This window comes from Acomys minous (genome assembly GCF_964271855.1).
Source record: "Acomys minous genome assembly, chromosome: 9".
NCBI classification, from domain to species: Eukaryota; Metazoa; Chordata; class Mammalia; order Rodentia; family Muridae; genus Acomys; species Acomys minous.
This window is the reverse complement of record NC_140490.1, coordinates 72723124-72742889: the sequence shown is the minus strand read 5'-3', so window position 1 is coordinate 72742889 and position 19766 is coordinate 72723124. Positions and strand designations below refer to the sequence as shown.

Below are 19766 nucleotides of genomic sequence, written 5' to 3'. Positions count from 1 at the left end.
AGGATACATTGCCTCATCCTCTCTCTCAGTTAGTCTGGGCAGGCCATGTGATCTACAGAGAGGACAGTACCTCATAGCTCAGGGTCCACCACGCCTTGGATATGCTTGCACACAAGGGCACACAGGCCTCCTTGTGGCCCTCATGAGGAGGGTTTCTGTGGCTTTTCTGAATTATCGTTTTTTGCCCAGACTAGTGGCAAGGAAGCTGTATAGTTGGGCTTCAGTGACAGCATATGGTTAGTGAGACAGCACTCAACTCCATTTGTGTGAGGACACTTGGAATAATGGCCGCCAAATTCAGTTTTTAGTTTCCTTCCTTCTAGATGGGTGAGATTGCCACCTTCCCCCTACGTGATCCCAGTGTGGACCCATCAGATCAGCAGATGTGCACTTCACTCTCTCATGTCCTCCCACACTCACACCCTGCACTCTGTGCATCTCTGGAGACCTTTAGCCCTGTCTACACTGCACATTCCCTTCTCCATGCTGTGGTCGAGGTGGAAACGGTTGGTAGTGAGCTTCCTTGGACCATTTCCCATGCTGCCTCTTATCAGAAATGTTTTTATGTGGCTCCGTAAGAAAATGCTCAGTACAAGCTTCCAAAAGGAAGAAAAACATTAGTGGCAGAGCTAGGCCAAAGCACCTGCCCTTGCTGTGTGTGAGGACACCGTGCCCACTTATGTCATCCAGGCAGTGACAAGGCATAAGAACTACTATCCATGGTAGCTGGGAATGGTGGCACACCTATAACCCCAGCGATTAGGAGCTGGGATGAGGAAGATCAGACCTCAAAGTCACCATCAGCTACATAACCAATTCAGAGCCAATCTAGGCTACATAAGACCCAGTCTCAAAACTCTCACCTATTGTAGAGTTTATGTTAAGTCATTTTTGGTCAGCTGTTTTAGTATAGAAGTTAAATTATGAAGATGATTGTAAAGATAAGCAAGGACTAGAAAAATCAAGGAGTCTGATGAACAAGAAAGAGAAAAGAAGAAAGATTCTCGCGTCCCTCATTCCATCTGTATTTTAGATTGTACCCCTTCTCTTGTTTCTTTTCAGATGAGAAAACTTCTCACATTGAATCTAAAGTAACTGGTTTAATCCAGTTTAGTGGAAGTTATGACCCAGTTTCCAGACTGTACAAGCATTCAGTATCACCTCCAGCATGACAAACTGAGTTCTCCCAACTCGAGAAAAGAAAGTTTTCCCACCATAGATGTTAACCAGAGTGCAGCCAATATCCAGGATGTCAGAGGCAGCCTCAACTACGAAACTTCCAACCAATGGGAGAAGTCCAAATATGAGCCACGCACGAGGGAATCTCACCTCAAAACTCAGTCTCCTTAACTGCTGCCAACTTCTGGTCACATCATGGAGCCGTCAGAATCAGGCCATAGGAATATGTGTTTATATTTCCCCCATATAATAAGTAAACATACCCCTCCCCAGCATTGGGGCTCGACATTGTCCTTCATGCATGCCAGACAAGCAGTGCAGCACTGAGCTGTGCCCGTAGCGCCCCTTTAATGTTTCACCTTGAGGCAGGTTCTCACTACGTTCCGTAGGCTGACTTTGAACTCGTGCTGTACCCCGTAACAATCCTTGAGGTGGTGACCCTCTTTCCTGAGCCTATGGAGAGCTGAGGTGCAGAGCCGCACTGCCAGGCCCGGCAGGCAGCACTTTGTGTGTATGTGGTGGTTGCATTAACTGTCTGTGTTGGAACCTCAGGAACCCGAAGAGGTTGTGGGGTGTCTTCCTCTGTCACTGCCTTAGTGCCTTAAGACTTGAGCCAGACTGCCATTTCAGTTAAGCTGACTGTCCTCCCTAGCCCCAGTCCTGCAAAGGCTGGGACTATAGACACGTGTGTTCGTGCCTGGCTTCTATGTGGGTGCTGTGGGTTTAGACTGAGAGCCTCATGCTTGCACGGTCTGGCCTTACACACTCAGCTGTTTCCTTAGTGTATACTTCTTAACGCATCATTATCATCATAGTAATAATAATAATAATCCTTTTTAAGTTTAAGTGCATCAATACTTCTTAATTTTCTTTATATATAAGGTATATAAGTAAGTATATAAAGATGTTTAAATAAAATGTCAAAAGCCAAAACCAGAGTAATGATTTATAATAACAGCATGATGTGTACTGTTTGCACCACTGTACTTCACCTATAAGAAAGAAAAAGGCCGAATGTGGTGGTACACACCTCTAATCCCAGTACTAGGGAGGCAGAGGCAGGTGGATCTCTATGAGTTTGAGACCAGCCTGGTCTACAGAGTGAGTCCAAGACAGCAAGGCTACACAGAGAACTTGTCTCAGAAAAACAAACAAACAAAAAAACCAAAGAAAAGAAAGAAAAACCTACACACAGACACTTCTAAAAGTTAATGTTATTAGAGATAATTTTACTATTATTATTAAAGATAATTGATGTTAGGTTTTATTTTAGAAAGTCTGCATGTAATGTAATGACATTCCTATTTAAGTTCTGTAGCACAGTGAAGCATCACATTTGCCATATAGAGGTTCTTTTTTTGTTTGTTTGGTTTTTTGTTTGTTTGTTTGTTTGTTTGTCTGTGATATCAATTTTGAACTCTGTGCTTCTGCATGTCTTTCCTGGGACAGACTGTTGTAAATTGCTTTCCATGCTGGCTGGCCACACTTCAGTGCATATTTAGTATAGTATCATAATTCAACACATACACTGTGAGTGTCAGGATCACACTGGGGAAAGAGCATGTATTTCTGTTTCAAGCATTTTTCAGTGCTTTATAGCGTTCATAGTGTCTTTGCCATCATGTGCACTTTTTTGCTCCGTATAATGGTGAATCCTTTCTGCCTTTTGTTTGCAGTGTCTCAGTTTGAAACTGAATTCTACATTAGCGGACTTGCACCTCTGTGTGATCAGCTTGTTGTACTTTCCTACGTAAAGGAAGTTTCCGAAAAAACGGTAATTATCTTCTCCCCAGGGTCAGAGGGATGTGGAGGAGTTGGCTGTTAGCATCACACCCAGGTCAGGCAGCCTGTCACGGGAGATTGCTGTAATCCGAGCAGAACTTTCTGGCCTGTGAAATAAGCCTAGCAGAAATTACCCTGCGGACCAGCATATGTACCTTCAGAAGTCACACTCATTGCCTGCCTTTGTTCCCTTTCCTATCCAAAGAAGAAAGCCTGGGCTTCTTTGGTTTTCTTTTTTGTTTTTGGGTTTTTCTTTTTCTTTTTCTTTTTTTTTTTTGCATCCTTTCTTTTTCATCAGTTGCTTGATATTTTCATTTAAAGAAATAAAGTATTCCTCATGCTGAAAGGCAAAGGAACTGAGCTGACCTTGTGTTAGCAGAGATGACAGCGATGACACTGATTGCTGCAGCAGCAGGGGATCCCAGGCATCAGAGACAGTCACTGCTAGGGCTGCTCCTCCTTGCCTGGAGTCCAGACCTACCTGTTTACCTCCCAGAAGCCAGAGGGTTCCAAGTGCCTCAAGTCCTGCTTTGAAGGAGATTGTTGTTCATTCAGTTATCAGTGTAGGTGATAGACACTAAAATGTGTTGCTAACAAGAAACAGCAGAGAAAACCAAATTTAGTTTTCATGGCATTGGGATGAAACTCTCATCTGGGATTTAGTGATACCTAAACTCCCTTTAAAGCCCAGAGCAGCATCATTCCAAGTTTGCCTATTGTTGTAATTCAGGGGCCCCACCCAGACTGGGAGAGTGGCAGCCTCAAGGCCTGAGCAGGGGAAGCTTGTTGTAAAGGATTTCCTTTTGGGTACTATATATAAAAGAAATTGCAATTGATTCTCTGGCTCTCCACAGTCAGCGGGCAGGTAGAGTGTGCTTTCCCTGTTGTCTCCTCCTCCTCCTCCTTTTCTTCCTCCTCCTCTTTTTCCCCCTCAAATGGCAAGAAATAAAATAGGTGAGAAAAGCCCAGGGAGCCCTTGTTGTGAACGGTGGCTGCACTTGAGCCTTTCTCTGAGAGAACACTTGCATTAGGAAGCCATCACTATAGTAACTGAAGCTCTGGGTGCCCATGTTGCTAGGCAATGAAACGCTGTAGACTTAAGTGAACCCTCAAACCTCCTAAAATCAATAGGGTTGGCTTCTAGCCCTATTGAAGGACATCAGTTTATTATTATTTTATTTATTTTTTGAAAATACAGAAAGGCAGAGGCTCCTGGGGGAGCAAGAGCGGTGCTTTCTGATGAGGAATGTGGGGCCGATTGAGGATGTGATTGAAGGAAACAAGGGAAGAAGCAATAACAGTGGGAAGGGGGAGGCCTAATAAACAACTGATCAAAAAATAAAAAATAAAAAATAAAAGGAAAAAGGAAACCTGGGAAACTGGTGTTAATAAAGAACATAAGAAAGGAGAATCCTAAGGAAGGCCATCTTCACAGGGCAGACTATAGCATGCCAGTGTGTGGACACTCACTTTATATAGCGTCAGTGTGTGCTCTCAGTCCCTAACCATGGAGTGACTGAGCAAAATCAGGGCCAAAGAATGACAATAGGCTTTGGGCACACCATTACCCAGTTCTATTTTCACACTGAAAATCTGTTTCTATTAGATTTTTATTGGCTGTTTCTCTTGGCTTTTCATTACCCTCAAGTGTTTGCTGCATAGTGCCTTTTGTGTGTCCACCTGTTCTCTACCCTGTGACAGCTACTGCGCCATTGTGTGACTCAGTTCTTCTATACTTTACTCCACTCCACATACTTGGCAGGTACCCCATCACTGAACTACATCCCTAGCCGTCAAAGCTTTTTATATGATCTAGTGAACGTCACTGTTTTCCACCTTGTCATGATTTTGATTTTTTTTTTATCATTTTCATTGCACCCAGATTTTAAAATACTCCTGTTTTCTTCTCTCCATTTTTTGTTGTTAAAATTAGAGATTTTTTTCCCAGTTTTTTCAAAGCTCAGGTAAACTTTGGTGTCTATCCCCTGTTTTCTTCTTGTAGGTGATTGTTAATAGCTGTAGCCCCACTGTGAGATAGAAAGCTGGGATAATGGATTCTTAGTTAACACACGTGCTTAGAGAGGTCCACTTCCACGGCTTTATGTAAAGACAGAGCTTCTGGGTTTGTTTTCTGCCTTGTTCCTCTCTCCTCCCCACTCCATACCAGATCCAAGCGTGTGCCCTGTTGCTCCTGATGGCATGTACACTTCATGCGTGCAATGCATAAGAAACCAGAGAAGGACCCACTTGATCCAGAAGGCCAAGGCTGACCGGGAGACATCCCAGCCCTCCCACGGACTTATTTAATTTTAATCTTACTTTTGTAGCTGTCAGTCTCTCTGTCTGTAAAACTGAGAATTATAATGCTTAATCACTTTCCAGGCTTCCTTTGAAAACCCAGCGAGTGATCTACGTAATGTCACCCATGATCCTCAGAAATGTCAGCTCATCTTTCCCATGTCATGAACTAGCATTTCCCTTTCAGAAACTGTAGTCACACAATACTTATGCTAATTATAGTCAAGTAAAATTGAGAATTTAACCCCCTGGTCAACTAGCCACATTGCGTCAGCAGCCACCTGCGACCATGGTCTTCTGTACCAGGTGATGTCATGCAGGCAGTTCGACCATCTCGACAAGATCTGATTTAGTGTTGAATTTAATCTTTTTGGCATTGCTAGTAAGTTTACTCATATTGGCAGTGATTTGGATATGAAGTCATTTGTAATTCTGTTTTGCATTTGCTCATATTATGCAGATGAACTGTAATGAGTTTGTGTGTGTTCGTCACTTTTCTCGCTGCAGTGATGAAATACTGGGCAGCTTAAGGAAGAAAGGTGTTGTTCTGTCTCACAGTATGGCAGTACAGCCTATCCTGGAGGGGACTCCCGGGGGCAGCTGATGACGTCACATCCTCCAGCTGGCAGCAGAGGGAGATGATGCTGATGCTTGGCTTGCTGTTTCCTTTTAGTCCAGGATCAGAACTGAGATGGTGCTGCCCACACTGGGAGTGGGGAACTCTCCCTTGCATGTTTTAACTTTTCTGGACACATCTTCATACCCGTGCCCAGAAATAAGCTTCCATGGTGATTCTAAATGCCACCTAATGGTGCTGCTCTAAACGCTGCCAAGTGACGAAGATTCTCATCAGCTACCACTGCCTTAGGATTGCATTCTGTGATAGGGCTGTTCATAAATCCCACAATTTCACAAAGAAAGATTACAAAATAAAGCACGATTGGGTGGCTGTTTGTGGCAAGCTTTTAGGAAGACCTGTTTGTACCTAAATGATAAATTCAAAATAAGTATGTATAGCTTGTTCCTTTGTGTAACCTGCAGAAGTGCCAGTAAGCTGCACCCTCCCTGTGTTTCCCCAGGAAAGGGAGTACTGTGCCAGGCCCAGACTGGACATCATCCAGCCACTGCCAGAGACTTGCGAAGAGATCTCATCCGATGCTCTGACAGTCAGGGGCTTCCAGGAGAATGAGTGCAGGGATTACCACTTAGGTGAGACAGCAGAGGTCTGCTTGTACATCTTCTTACACTTACTCTGTTGCCTTTCTATTCCGCTCACACAAGGGAATGTAAACACAGGAGCTGACAGGACTGTAGACAGTCCCTGGGCTGGCCTGAGCCAGTGAGAGCCCGAGTTCTAGACTCAGAAATACTGCATGGCTTGTCTGAATGTACATAGAAAATAGAATGTTCTGGGAAAGGAACCAAGGTGAGCAGTAGGTTTATTTTTTGTCCTGTTTTTCTGTTTTTCCTTCTAACCAGCTAGTCATCTAGCTACGTTTGCTGTGCTGGGAATCAAACCCTTGGCTTTAAACATGCCAGGCGAGCATGCTGTCCCTCCGAATATCCCAGCCTTGTCCTGTCCCTCTAAGTGACATTTAGCTTGGCCTCAAGCAGCATGACTGTGGTTTTTTTTTCCCTCAGTCCAAACTTTATGTTCCTGGAAGGTTTGCTGTGGGTGGCAGCAAAGTCCTTCTGTTGGGAACTGAGTAGTGACAGATGGAAAGGGTCCCACTGCAACACTAGGCACTGCGGGATGTTTGCAAAGTGGGTGGACGAATGCAGGTGACTACACGTAGTTACTTACTGCTCAGGAGCAGAAGGAGAACTATGGCTCTGTATTCCTGTCAGGAAGTCTAGTAAAATACATCGAAAGGGGGACAAAAAATCTACTTACGCACTTTAGATACTTCTTCCTGCTTTATGAACAACAGACATCTTTTTTAAAAATATATTTTATTATTTATTCATATTACATCTCAATTATTATCCCATCCCTTGTACCCTCCCATTTCTCTCTCCCTCCCATTTTCCCCTTACTCCCTTCCCCTATGATTGTGACTGAGGGGGACCTCCTCCCCCTGTATATGCTCATAGGGTATCAAGTCTCTTCTTGGTAGCCTGCTATCCTTTCTCTGAGTGCCACCAGGTCTCCCCATCCAGGGGACATGGTCAAATATGGGGCACCAGAGTTCGTATGAAAGTCAGACCCCATTCTCTATCCAACTATGAAGAATGTCCTGTCCTTTGGGAGATCAGACATCTTAGGGAAATAATTCTAGTTTCCATGTGAACAAAGAAATGATGCAACACCCTACATGCATCTGGCCCTTCTTACATGAGCCCTCTAATTAGTTAAAAAACTGTACGAGTTCATAAAAAACAGTTGTGATTCAGAGCAGAATGCATACGGCCTGAGTATTTTGCTCAGAGCACTCAGGTGTTTGCTTAGAAACCCTTCAGAGCAGGTTTAGTAATTGACTTCTGCAGGGAACGGTCAGCATCAGCCTCCCAGAGCTGATGTGACAGATCGTGTCCCCAGGGCTTAGGTGTCTGTCATTTATGTATTACATGGCCTTGACCCTGGTGAGGAGAAAACATTTATTGTTGACTGTGGGATGTAATTGTTCTGTAAGAAAAGAGCGGCTCTGTAAGTGTCCATAAATAAAGTTTATAAACAGTAGATAAAGTCCAGTATGCACCAGCACAGGCAGCTAGGATTCTGTTTCTTCCTTTGAAGTCAGAATGTTAAAAATTTTAAGCCTACCTTATTTGTGTTAGTTTGTTTGTAGCCTTTTCTTCTAGCTGTTTCTCCGTCCTTCCCTATTGGATAGTGTGACACTGTAGTGCATTTAAGAGCAGTGTATGCTGCCATTCTCACCCTCCATGGCTCTCCAGAAGAGTCAAGCACACTTGGCTGCAGAGGTAGATAATTGAGTGTTGAGTCTGAAATTGTGGCCTAATTACATCCCCCAAAACTATTGCAACTTTGTAATAAGGAGTCACCCAGGCTGTCCTCTCTCTCCTCCCTTCAAGAGTACTCTGAAGGGGAATCACTCTTCTACATCGTGAGTCCAAGAGACGTTGTCATCGCCAAGGAACGAGACCAAGATGATCATATTGACTGGCTCCTTGAGAAGAAGAAATATGAAGTAGTTTTGATTTTACTTTCTTGAAAGTATTGACTTGTCTGAACATAGAAAATAGAAAAGATTTTTTATAGTAAATCTTTCTTATTGAGTTAGTATGCTCCAAACCAAAAATATATCACGATTTCTCTCTCAGAAATCAGAGAACAGAAGGCATGCTGTTCAGTTGGCTGGCTTTTCTGTTGAGGGGTGGGTTGGGAAGATTGCGTGGTTCACAGAAGGGGAGTCAGTAGAGCTGATGTACTGAAGGTTTTGTGATTCTCTTCCTAATGAACTTTTTAAGGGTCTTCTCTTTGGATCTATTCATAAAATTGCTCATTTTACCCATATTTTGTGTAAAACAGAAAGATACCAGATTTATTCTTAGAGTAGTTTGAGCTCATTTGGGTGGACCAATGCTGTCCACTTCACTGAGCCATAATTTAGACAGGCTTAAGTAGTGTAGAAACGTGACCGACTTTAGGATTTAAACAACAACATTTTACACAGTTGTAATCGCTGCTGAGATATTTTGTTTCTTAGAATGACTCTGAATGTTCTGTATGACCATCAGCAGAAAAGAACAGTTACTAGTTTACCTGGAAGGACTGGGGCATTTTTTATTAATTTGTAACTGGTGCCCTGTTGTTATATTTTAATACCTGGTATATAATCAAGCTATTACTATATTGCTTTAGGTTAAGTAATTTTTTAGTGTTTCTTATATTTACTTAGTTCCTCCTTTGTATATGTGTGCGCAACTGTATGAGTGTATGAACACGTATGAGTGTGTACTTATACTTGTTTATCTATACAGAGGCCGGAAGGTGATATAGTGTGTCCCCTTCCGCTCTCCACTTACTTCTTTTGAGGCAGGGTCTTTCAGTCAATCCATTCCTCAAGTCCTCCCTGCTAGGCTGGAAGCCAGCAGTTCTAGCTGTATCACCCCCCTCCGAGCCTGTCTTACAGGCATTTGGAGAGATTCCGGTTTGTTACATAGATGCTGGGATCCGAACTCTACTCCTCATGATTGCAAAGCAAGCACTCGTAAATGCCGAACCATCTGTCCAGACCCTAGATTAAGTAACACTTTATGAAACAAATGTTAAGTATTTGTTAAACTAATAATTGTAAGCTTTCTGACATAAAAAGATATGATTTTCATAAGCTTAGTTGTAGACCTGAAAACAGATGCATGCAGTTTACATTTATTGAGTCATAAATAAAAACTGTCTTTTGTCGGTCTATGTCACACAGATTGAAAATGACAGGTACCCTTTTTGCTTGAAGTCTAGGAGATTTTGTTATTCTTTTATTTGTACATGAAATATGATTCCAGGATCTTAAGGTGGGAATGAATCAAGTGGAAGTGAAAAAAAGTCTTCATTTTGGTTGAAGAGCTTTAATTTTAATTCAGTGATGTTCATTCAACTATAACACTAAAATTCCAAGTGCCTTATGGGAAAAAAAAACTCAGGAAAATGAGGTTGTACTTATATAGTTTAGAAGTTAAAATGTAACACATAGTTTATAACTGTACTTCTTTCTTTTCTCTCCCACTCCTCCATTTTCTCTTCTTTTCTTTTTTCATGCCTCTTACCATGATGCTGTGTAAACTTAGGAAGCTTTGATGGCAGCTGAAATTAGCCAACGGAACATTAAAAGGCATAAGATTCTGGTAAGTGCAGCTTCATTATTTGAAACCTAACTGTTGTTACTAACTCAAACCTGGACGATTTGAAAGGGACACAAACAGCTTCTTTGTATCTATTCATAATTTGTTTTGAACTAATTCTTTTACCTGGGAGGGCAGAATATTTCATTTGATCAAATCAGTTTCTGCTTGTAAACAAGAGACATGAACACCTGCTAGGATGTAGCTTTAGGAAATTTGGAAACTGCATTTGTACAATGCCCTCTCAACACAAAGCTCTCTGGGTGAACTTGTGGCAGCCTCTTTAAATCATAGGTAAAATCACGTTATCACAAAATGTATCAAGACTGGTCTCTTCAAACTAGATTGCTTTGGTGTGGCCTTGATAACAAATTCAATTGCTTTTGTTATGGAGACTATTCTAGGAAATCAAATACATTTTTATTACATTTTGGACTCTGGGAGAGTACAATGGCTAGAAACACATTTCTTTTCTAAGTGTGACAGTGAATGTGCAGGCAAACACCTGACATGAAATCATATCCTCTAAAGAGTCCTGTCCTTACACATCACTGAGCCCATAACCTTATTTACAAGTGAATCCTAGAAACTTAGCCTTCTGTGGGGAGTTGGGTCTGTGCACAAATCTCTTCTGTTACTTTCTGCATCCTGAAATTCTTTGTAAAATTGCACATACAAGCCTTAATTCATAAAGAATGCATAAGCAAAACAATAAATAAAGAGAGGAAAGAAAACTCACCATCTTTTAGGCACAATTGAAGAGAATAGTAATTACTTTTAAAAATTTTTTTATTAATTTATTCATATTACATCTCAATTGTTATCCTTTCACTTGTATTCCTCCCACTCCTTCCTCCCTCCTTCTTTTACCCTATTACCCTCCCCTAGGTCTGTGACAGAAGGGGACCTCCTCCCCCACCATATATGTGGTCACAGCCTATCAGGTCTCATCTTGGTAGTGTGCTTATTCCTTTCTCTGAGTGCCCCCAGGCCTCCACCAAGGGGAAGTGGTCTGTCCTAGCTCTCCACACAACTGTGGAGAATGTCCTGTCCATTGGCTAGATCCGAGTTGGGGTTCAATGCTTACTTCATGTATTGTCCTTGCTTGGTGCAGTAGTTTAAGTGGAGACCCCTGGGTCCAGATCTGCCTGTCATGCTGTTCTTCTTGGAGGTTTCTAGGACCATTTGAGTCCTTCTATTTCCCCGTTCTCCCCTATTTCTCTCACCTACAGTCCCAATAGGAGGTCCTCGCATCTATCCCAATCTCCTGGTAAGTGGAGACTTTCATGGGACATCCCTTTTGGGCTAGTGTCCAATTATAAGTGAGTACATACCGTGTGAGTCTTTCTGAGTCTGGGTTAACTCACTCAGGATCATTCTTTCTAGCTCCATCCATTTGTCAGCAAATTTCAGGATTTCCTTGTTTTTAATAGCTGAGTATTATTCCATAGTGTAAATGTATCATAGTTTTTTTATCCATTCTTTGCCTGAGGGACATCTAGGTTGTTTCCAGGTTCTGGCCATTATGAATAAGGCTGCTATGAACATGGTTGAGCAAATATTCTTGTTGTATGCTGGAGCATCTTCTGGGTATATTCCAAGGAGTGGAATAGCTGGGTCTTGAGGAAGTCTTATTCCCAGTTTTCTGAGATAGCACCAGATAGATTTCCAAAGTGGTTGTACAAGTTTGCATTCCCACCAGCAATGAAGGAGTGTTCCTCTTTCTCCACATCCTCTGCAGCATGTGGTGTCATTTGAATTTTTGATCTTGGCCATTCTGATGGGTGTAAGATGGAGTCTCAGAGTCGTTTTGATTTGCATTTCTCTGATGACTAAGGATGTTGAACATTTCTTTAATTGTTTCTCAGCCATTCGATGTTCCTCTGTTGAGAATTCTCTCTTTAATTCTGAGCCCCATTTCTCAGTTGGGTTATTTGGTTTGGTGGTGTTTAATTTCTTGAGTTCTTTATATATTTTGGATATTAGACCTTTGTCAGATGTAGGGTTGGTGAAGATCTTTTCCCAGTCTGTAGGCTGTCACTTTGTTCTGTTGACAGTGTCTTCTTCCTTACAGAAGTTTCTTAGCCTCATAAGGTCCCATTTATTAATTGTTGACCTTAGAGCCTGGGCTATTGGTGTTCTGTTCAAGAAGTTATCTACTGTGCCAATGAGTTCCAGGCTCTTCCCCACTTTTTCTTCTAACAGATTTAGTGTATCTGGTTTTATGTTGAGGTCTTTAATCAACTTGGACTTGTGTTTTGTGCATGGTGATAAATGTGGATATACTTACATCTTTCCACATGTAGATAGCCAGTTAGACCAGCACCATTTGTTGAAGATGCTATCCTTTGTCCATTGAATAGAATTGTCTTCTTTGTCAAAAATCAAGGGTCCAAATGTATGTGGGTTTATTTCTGGGTCTTCAATTCTATTCCATTGGTCCACCAGCCTATTGCTATGCCAGTACCATGCTGTTTTAGTTACTGTTGCTCTATAGTACAGCTTGAGATCTGGAATGGAGGTTCCTCCGGAGCATCTTTTATTATATAGGATTGCTAATTCTTTAGCTCTGAAGAGGGCCTGGCTGGGGTTCGTGTGGTATATCAAATATACAGAGGCTAGCGGAGTTTGCTTATGTGGGGCAGTTGAATGGGCTAACTACATAGGTAGTTTTAAATTTTTACCATGTAGGTAAATAAAGCTAGATTGCATTCTGAAGGGACACATGTACTTAAAACTTGCTTCTGCTTTTAGACGATGCACAAGACATTTTCTATGGCAGATTAATGGAGAGAAGATGAGAGTAAGGCCAGCTGGGATTAGGACCACTTAGGAAGAGCTTTGGTGTTGTCTGTGTGAGGCCTACTCAGGGCCGTAGGAATGGAGATGGGCTGGCAGGTGCTGCCAGCAGCTAGCACGGCCGTCTTTCCTTGCCTTTGGAGATGGCCACCTGTGGCAGGTGTGTAGCGTGGGAGAGAACTGGGAATGCAGTCATTTAAGGGGAAATGTGTACAAGACACACTGAGAAGCGGCAGCAGAAGGCGGAGTGCTCAGAGTGAGAGAGAAGCACATTCAGAGGAAAGGGAGGTAGATGCTTATGTAGTTGTCTGAGCAGGTGAGAAAGCCGGATGAGCTGGTGGTAATTACCCTGGTGCGGTAATGCAGTGCAAAAGTTTTCTGTTTGTTATTTATTCTCATTGTGGCACAGGGAGGGAAAGTGAGCAGGCAACTGTAAAACACGTTTGAACAACGATGGAACAGGAAGGACTGTGAAAACTCACAGAGTGCTGCAGTATCTGCTGATGCTTGTAGTGTCCTGTAAGAGAGAGATGTAAAAATGCTTGTGCTAGGAGAAAGACTATATAGAGTTGGAGAAGAGGGAGTGAACAGAGTGAGTGACTCAGTGGCAAGGTGCAGACCTGACGGATAGAGGCCTGAGCTCTGAAAACTGCCAAAGGGGCTGGTGACGTGGCTCAGTGTGTAAAGGTGTTGCCACCACAGCTAACGGCCTGAGTTCAGTCTCCGGGCCCCACATGGTGGAAGGAAAGAACCAACTTGCACAAGATGTCTTCTGACCCCACTGTGGCATGGAAGCATCCACACATGCTCACACATGCAGCCACATATAAACAAGTACATACATGCACACACAAAATAAAATTATAATATTAAAAACACTGATAGAAAACACTGGTCTTGGATACTAAGAGTTGCAGTAGCAGCTCTTAAAGGCAGGTCGCCACTGTAGATTGAAGGGTTCCCGGATGGGTTGGTGTTGACCGGTCTCCTTCGGTGATATGCAGAGTATTTTCTCATACCAAGAATGCTAGCCAGTAGGAGTGAAGGCTCCAGGTGGGCACCAGCTTGACATCTCTGTGTTCAGTGAGTTGTGTAGGTATTATCTTCAGCTATGGGGTCTTGCTGTCAGTTTGTGGAGAGCAACTTACAGCTTTGGCAACAGCCTGGGCTGTTTGGGGTTCCTATGAGACCCTTTGGTGTTGGCTCTGTTTTTTAACAATTAAACTTTATTATACAACCCAACTAGCATACACAAGAAGGAAAAGAAAGGTTAAAGGGACAAAAGAGTGAACCTTCTGGTATCCGTTCCACGGGACGGGTCCTTAGGTGTCTCTTTGTCCTGCTGTGCTGGTCCAGCCCGGTTGTTCTCCCTGCGCTCTCTCCTCGCCTCCACTTGTTGTTTTTCTTCTCCCCACCTTCCCAGTCACATGCAAAGGGCGGTCTCCTTCTCCTTTCGAGGGTCAATTAGGAGTGGGGTTCCCAGGTAGGCTTCCTGAATTCCAAGCCCAGGAAGGCTCCAAACAGTCTGTCACAAGGTATTCATGGGGTGCCCCAAGGGTAAAGCCCGCCAAGATTGCGTCCACCTGTGACAAAGCTTAATCTTTCCCACACTTTGGGCCAGTAACTCAATTAGATGTAACCCAGTCCTGGTACTGGAAGCTTCATTTGGTATTGAGAGATGTTCAGTTGGGCCTCTGTCTCTCTATTATTTGAAATTTTATTTACATTACCTTCACATATGTATAAGTGTTAGGAGCTTCTACTGCACTAGGTTTCCATAGTACCATTTCAACGGCCCTGGATTTCAACTGTTTGTCTCTGTATCGCTTTTAGTACAGTAGCCTGCCACATCATCTTTCTTCCATGTCTTTAGACTTCCTGTGGCAGTTTGACAGAAGACACTGGAAATAGACGTTTATATCCACTGACAACTTTAGGTTGTATTTCTAGTATCATGGACGTCATCTGTAGCACATATCTGAGAGGGATAGGCTAGATTTACACATGGAAAAATGTTTTAGTTTGCTTATTAAAATTTATATAAAGCAAATGCAAGTGCATTTAAATGTAAGTGTGCTCAAGTGTAACGTCACCCAAGCCGTGACACAGGCAGGCTGGAGCAAGTGTAATGTCATCCAAGCTGTGACACAGGCAGACTGTGCAGCTGTTCTCACAGGACCTTCCCCGCCATGTCTGCTTAGAACGTGACTCTCAGCCCTTCAGTGCTCCAGTCTTGTCAGTAACTGACTTCGTTCTTTCCTCTAGGATATCGGGCTAGCATACATAAACCACCTGGTGGAGAGAGGCGAGTACGACACGGCTGCACGGTAATCATGACCTCCTACAGTTATTTATGACAGTTTGCTATTGACTTTTTTCTTTATCTTTCCAAAAGACATAAAAAGGTCTGGTGTAAGACACGGGCCTCCTGCATGGAGTTAAAGGACTGTGTGAATTGTCCGGAGTGTAGTGTCACCCTGCACTACAAAACCCCAGGCCCACTTCTCACAGCACAGCACACAGTGGGCAGGCCGACTGCCTGCTGGCCTGTGTTAAAGGAGACACAGCTGAGCTGCAGTGTCTTCACCTTCACCCTGGGCACAGCAGATCTGCCCACAGCTCTCAAGGAAAGCACACGTGTGCCTCTAGTTTCTAGGGCCAGTCGTGCCTTTGAGAAAAATCTAGAACAAAGTACTGGACAGCTCAAGGACAATGGTTTTCACAAAAGTGTCGTAGTTACATGGAAGTGGTAAAGCCCGCAAGGCGCCTTCAGACCTGTCTTCAGGGATCTGAGTTTAAGACTCAGCCCTGTATGTTATGCCGCAGGCTGGCAATGTGATTGTCATCCATTGCTTAAAGCTGACCGGGAAGGGCCTGGCTGTTGGGATGTAGTGAGTTTCCCTGCAGAAAGTGCAAACCAGCAGTGCTCTCTGGATAAAGAGGAAAGCCAGGGGAACCTGTCTTCTGTGGAAGACTTGTCGTTTCCACAGCTGCCTTGCATAGCTTTCTCATTGATCTCAAGTGTGGTCCGATGAGTAATGGTGGCCCCTTCGTGTTCACTGAGATGGGCCTGCGGGGGCTCTAGGGAGAGGGCTCCCTAAACTGCCAAGAATCGTCCACTTACTCTATCTCTTTATTTTCATTTGCATCTTATTTCTCCCTGGGATGTTTTTGCTGCCAGAAAATGTCAGAAAATTCTTGGGAAAAATGCATCCCTCTGGGAATATGAAGTTTACAAATTTAAAGAAATTGGACAGCTTAAAGTAAGTTATTTTTATCTTAAGCCTTAAGTTTTGCGTGGAAGAGTATTAAAATTGGAATAAAACTGAGACAAAAAAGGCAGTTTTTGGTTGTAAAGTATGTATTATCTTGAAAGAAGAATTAGCCTGTATGTTTTATTTGTATCAAATGCATACATATCCACCATGCTATCTCCGTGATTCAGGAACTGTGTTTAAGCATGTTTATCTTCCTTTTAGTGACCTGGAGAACAGTTGTGATTTCATTTAGTAGATTTTATAGCATAACACACTTTTTAAATTTAGTCAATAATTTTCCTCCCTCCCTCCCTCCCCCCCCCTCTCTCTCTGTTTTGTTTTTTCTTTTGCTGTGTTGAGCTGAACTGAGGGCTTCAAAGGCATTAGACAAGTGATGTGCCATTGAGCTCATTCTCAGCACTCCAGCAGTCTGTGCCCCACAGGAAAACAGATGAAAATGTTTGACTCTGCAACTATGATGAGAATTTTTGCCACTTTATTCTAGTCTTTACACCTGAGTACATACTGCATACCAGTCAGTCTTTTTTTTTTTTTTTTTTCCATTTAAAGGGTTTTGAAATTTTCATCATTAGTGAACCTTTGGAATACTTCATTGAAGTTAAGAATATCCTCTTGAAATTTTAATCTTTTTTTGAAGTTAACTTACAAAGAAATGAGCTTTGTTGTGGCATTGTCACACACTTGTGGTATGCTTGCATCATAAAAAGATTGGGTTTTAAAGTATTGATTGATGTATTACATCCAGTATAAAGTTAAAAGAGACAGAAAATAGCTAGCATATATTCTCCTAATTATTTAGATTTTCATTATTTAATCAAGAAGAAAAGAATAAAGGTTAATGAAATCACTTTTGTAATATTACTCATGCATGTGCGCTCTCTCTCTCTCTCTCTCTCTCTCTCTCTCTCTCTCTCTCTCTCTCTCTCACTCTCTCTCTCTCTCTCAAATATTTGTAGCCTATTGATAGATAACAGAGTTTATCTGATCTTAATGTTCCAAAGCGTCCTGATACCTTAAGTTTTTAAGGTTAAAACTGTACTTTTATGTTTGCCTGTGTGGGGTACAGTTGTCTTCCCATTTGAAAGGACTTCCTCTTCCCCCACAGGCAATTAGTCCCTATTTACCACGAGGGGACCCCGTCCTGAAACCACTCATCTATGAAATGATCCTACATGAATTTTTGGAAAGTGATTACGAGGTAAGGGATTCTCCCACAATCAAAGCTTGTTCTCGGTGTGTGCTACAAACTCTAGAAATTTGACATTTTTATAAGTGATTTAAATTATATCACTAAAGTTATCCTACTGAATCATGTCCTATCTAGAAACCTTATGAATGTGGCTGAAGCAAGTCAACCTGCCTTGACTCTTGGGCTTGGAGACGTTCTCTTGTGCATTTTGTCATGACTGTCTTATCAGTACCATTGAGAAAGAAATATTTTCTTTGTCATTAAACTACATAAATAATTTGAATATTATCTTCCATTTTTCTCATGTTAAGGATTAATTTTAAATAAGTGATTGACCATGTAATGAATCAAGTAGCCATGTTTGTAAGAACTGTTTGCCAAAATTATGTCCGTGAAAAGTTTTGTGCTGTTAAACACCAGAGATCAGGTTGCAAAAACTGGAAGCAAATGGTAGAACCCTAAGCCCGATAGTGTACACTTGTCATCTCAGCTTCTCAAGAAGCTGAGGCAGGAGAATGGAAGTTTCAGTCAGCCTGGGCAACATAATGAGGCCAGTCCCCATCTGTCCTTGGGGGTGGCAAACCACTTTTCTGAAGTGCCAGCTTCTGTTTTGCAAGTCGGGAAGCTCTCTGAACCTTGGCATGTTGGATATGTATAACAACTCCACTGTGTAGCATAATGGCTAATAGAGAGGTGGGAAATCCCAGAGAGGCCTGGAGTGTGGGGACTTAGCATCCCTCCCTCATGGGCAGGGGCTGGAGCTCTCTGATGGAGCTCTTATGACGCACTAAGTTTCTATGGCCTGCATGGGAAGGGGGTAAGGAGCAAGAGACAGTGGGTCAAAACCCAACCGTGACCATCCCAGGATCCCACTGTGCAGTGTTCTTTGTCTGCTGTCCTCCTCGGTGCCAGGGCTTTGCCACGCTGATCAGAGAGTGGCCTGGGGACCTGTACAACAATTCGGTGATAGTCCAAGCAGTCCGAGACCACTTGAAGAAGGACAGTCACAACAAGACGCTGCTGAGAACCCTGGCAGAACTGTGAGTACGTTTGTGTTTTAGTTCTGGCACTCTCAGAGTAGGGATGCTGCCTTTCGTTTTCCTGTGTCTACTCCTCTAAGACTCAGATGACAAATGTGTGAAGCTGCATTATAAAGTGACCTTGATGGCAGAGGAGTGGTGTGCTATGGGTCTTGGTAAGGAGATGGAAGGGGACCAGGCTTCCTCAGGCTCTCCCGGTGAGCCAGGCTCTGGATTCTATTACTCTTAAGTCTGCATGCCTGTTGCTTCTTCTGAACCAGAGTCTTTATCTGTAAAATTATAGTTCACATTTCATTATAGGGATACTTTCACACCTGAACACTGGGGCGCAGCAAGTGAAGTTTGGTGAATATTTTCCCTTTATTGGGCACTCCCATCTGGCTAAGTGCCATGGAGGAGACACAGAGATGAGCTACGCCCACAGGTGTGCCACAGCCCAGTCCAAGAAGGACGGCCTGCTGCACCCCTTCCTCAGTACCCACAACCCCCACACTTCCCTCACTCATTGCTTCTGTCAGATTCCAAGAAAAGGATGCATGGTGGCTTGGAGGCCAGGACCACATAAGACTTGGCACAGGGGAAGTCATGATTGTGACATTCTATATTAGAGCACATGGTGTTTTCTATTGGAGGCATTTTTCTGGATGCTGCTTGGATTCTGTAGTGCTGTTTATCATGAAGAGCAGGATGATTCCCGTTCAACTGGCTTTCCTCAGCTGCGGGAGGGGGAGCCTGAGTGTGAAAGCATTGCAGCTTCTGGAATATTGCTAAGTTGTCAACTGAACACTGCTTAAAAGGAACATTTCCTTCATCTTGGACCATAGCTTCATTGTCTGGAGTGTAGGTTTCTATACAGTTTGAAGGCTGAAGCCACAAGAAAGAATATTTATTACTTGAATATTAACCCTTCTTGCAGATTTGGTGAGAAGAAAGTCAGGGTTCTGAGAAAGATCCCATAGGGACCATGCAGCGAATGCTTCCCGTAGTAAAGCTAACTCTTGTCTGTGAACAACTATTTTAGTCTTTAATATTATGAAACATCTCTGTGCATTTTAATTATAACCATTAATGAATATTAATTTTTTTCATTATCAGGTACACCTATGACAAAAATTATGGCCATGCTCTGGAAATATACTTAACATTAAGACATAAAGATGTTTTCCAACTGATACACAAGCATAATCTTTTCAGCTCCATCAAGGATAAAATAGTCTTATTAATGGATTTTGATTCAGAGGTAAATAACATTTCTCACTACTACATATCAACTGTTAACTATTTAAAGGTTTAATCAGCGTCCACCTGTCTATGTGACTCATATACTTGACCATACGCTGGCCATGCTTAGAACTCTCTGACTCCAAATGCATGTTTTGTTTTTTTTTTAGCAGCTAGCGT

General features: G+C 42.7%; 1 protein-coding gene across 1 annotated transcript in view; it reads left to right on the top strand.

The window, feature by feature from the left end:
* VPS41 (VPS41 subunit of HOPS complex) overlaps positions 1-19766 on the top strand; it is a 148607-nt gene that overhangs the window by 99028 nt on the left and 29813 nt on the right. Inside the window, exons 11-19 of the mRNA XM_084796674.1 lie at positions 2856-2953; positions 6339-6468; positions 8293-8408; positions 10006-10062; positions 15124-15185; positions 16040-16121; positions 17242-17334; positions 18238-18365; positions 19461-19605. Coding sequence (XP_084652800.1) covers positions 2856-2953; positions 6339-6468; positions 8293-8408; positions 10006-10062; positions 15124-15185; positions 16040-16121; positions 17242-17334; positions 18238-18365; positions 19461-19605 — 911 coding nt within the window. The remainder of the gene's footprint in view (positions 1-2855; positions 2954-6338; positions 6469-8292; positions 8409-10005; positions 10063-15123; positions 15186-16039; positions 16122-17241; positions 17335-18237; positions 18366-19460; positions 19606-19766) is intronic.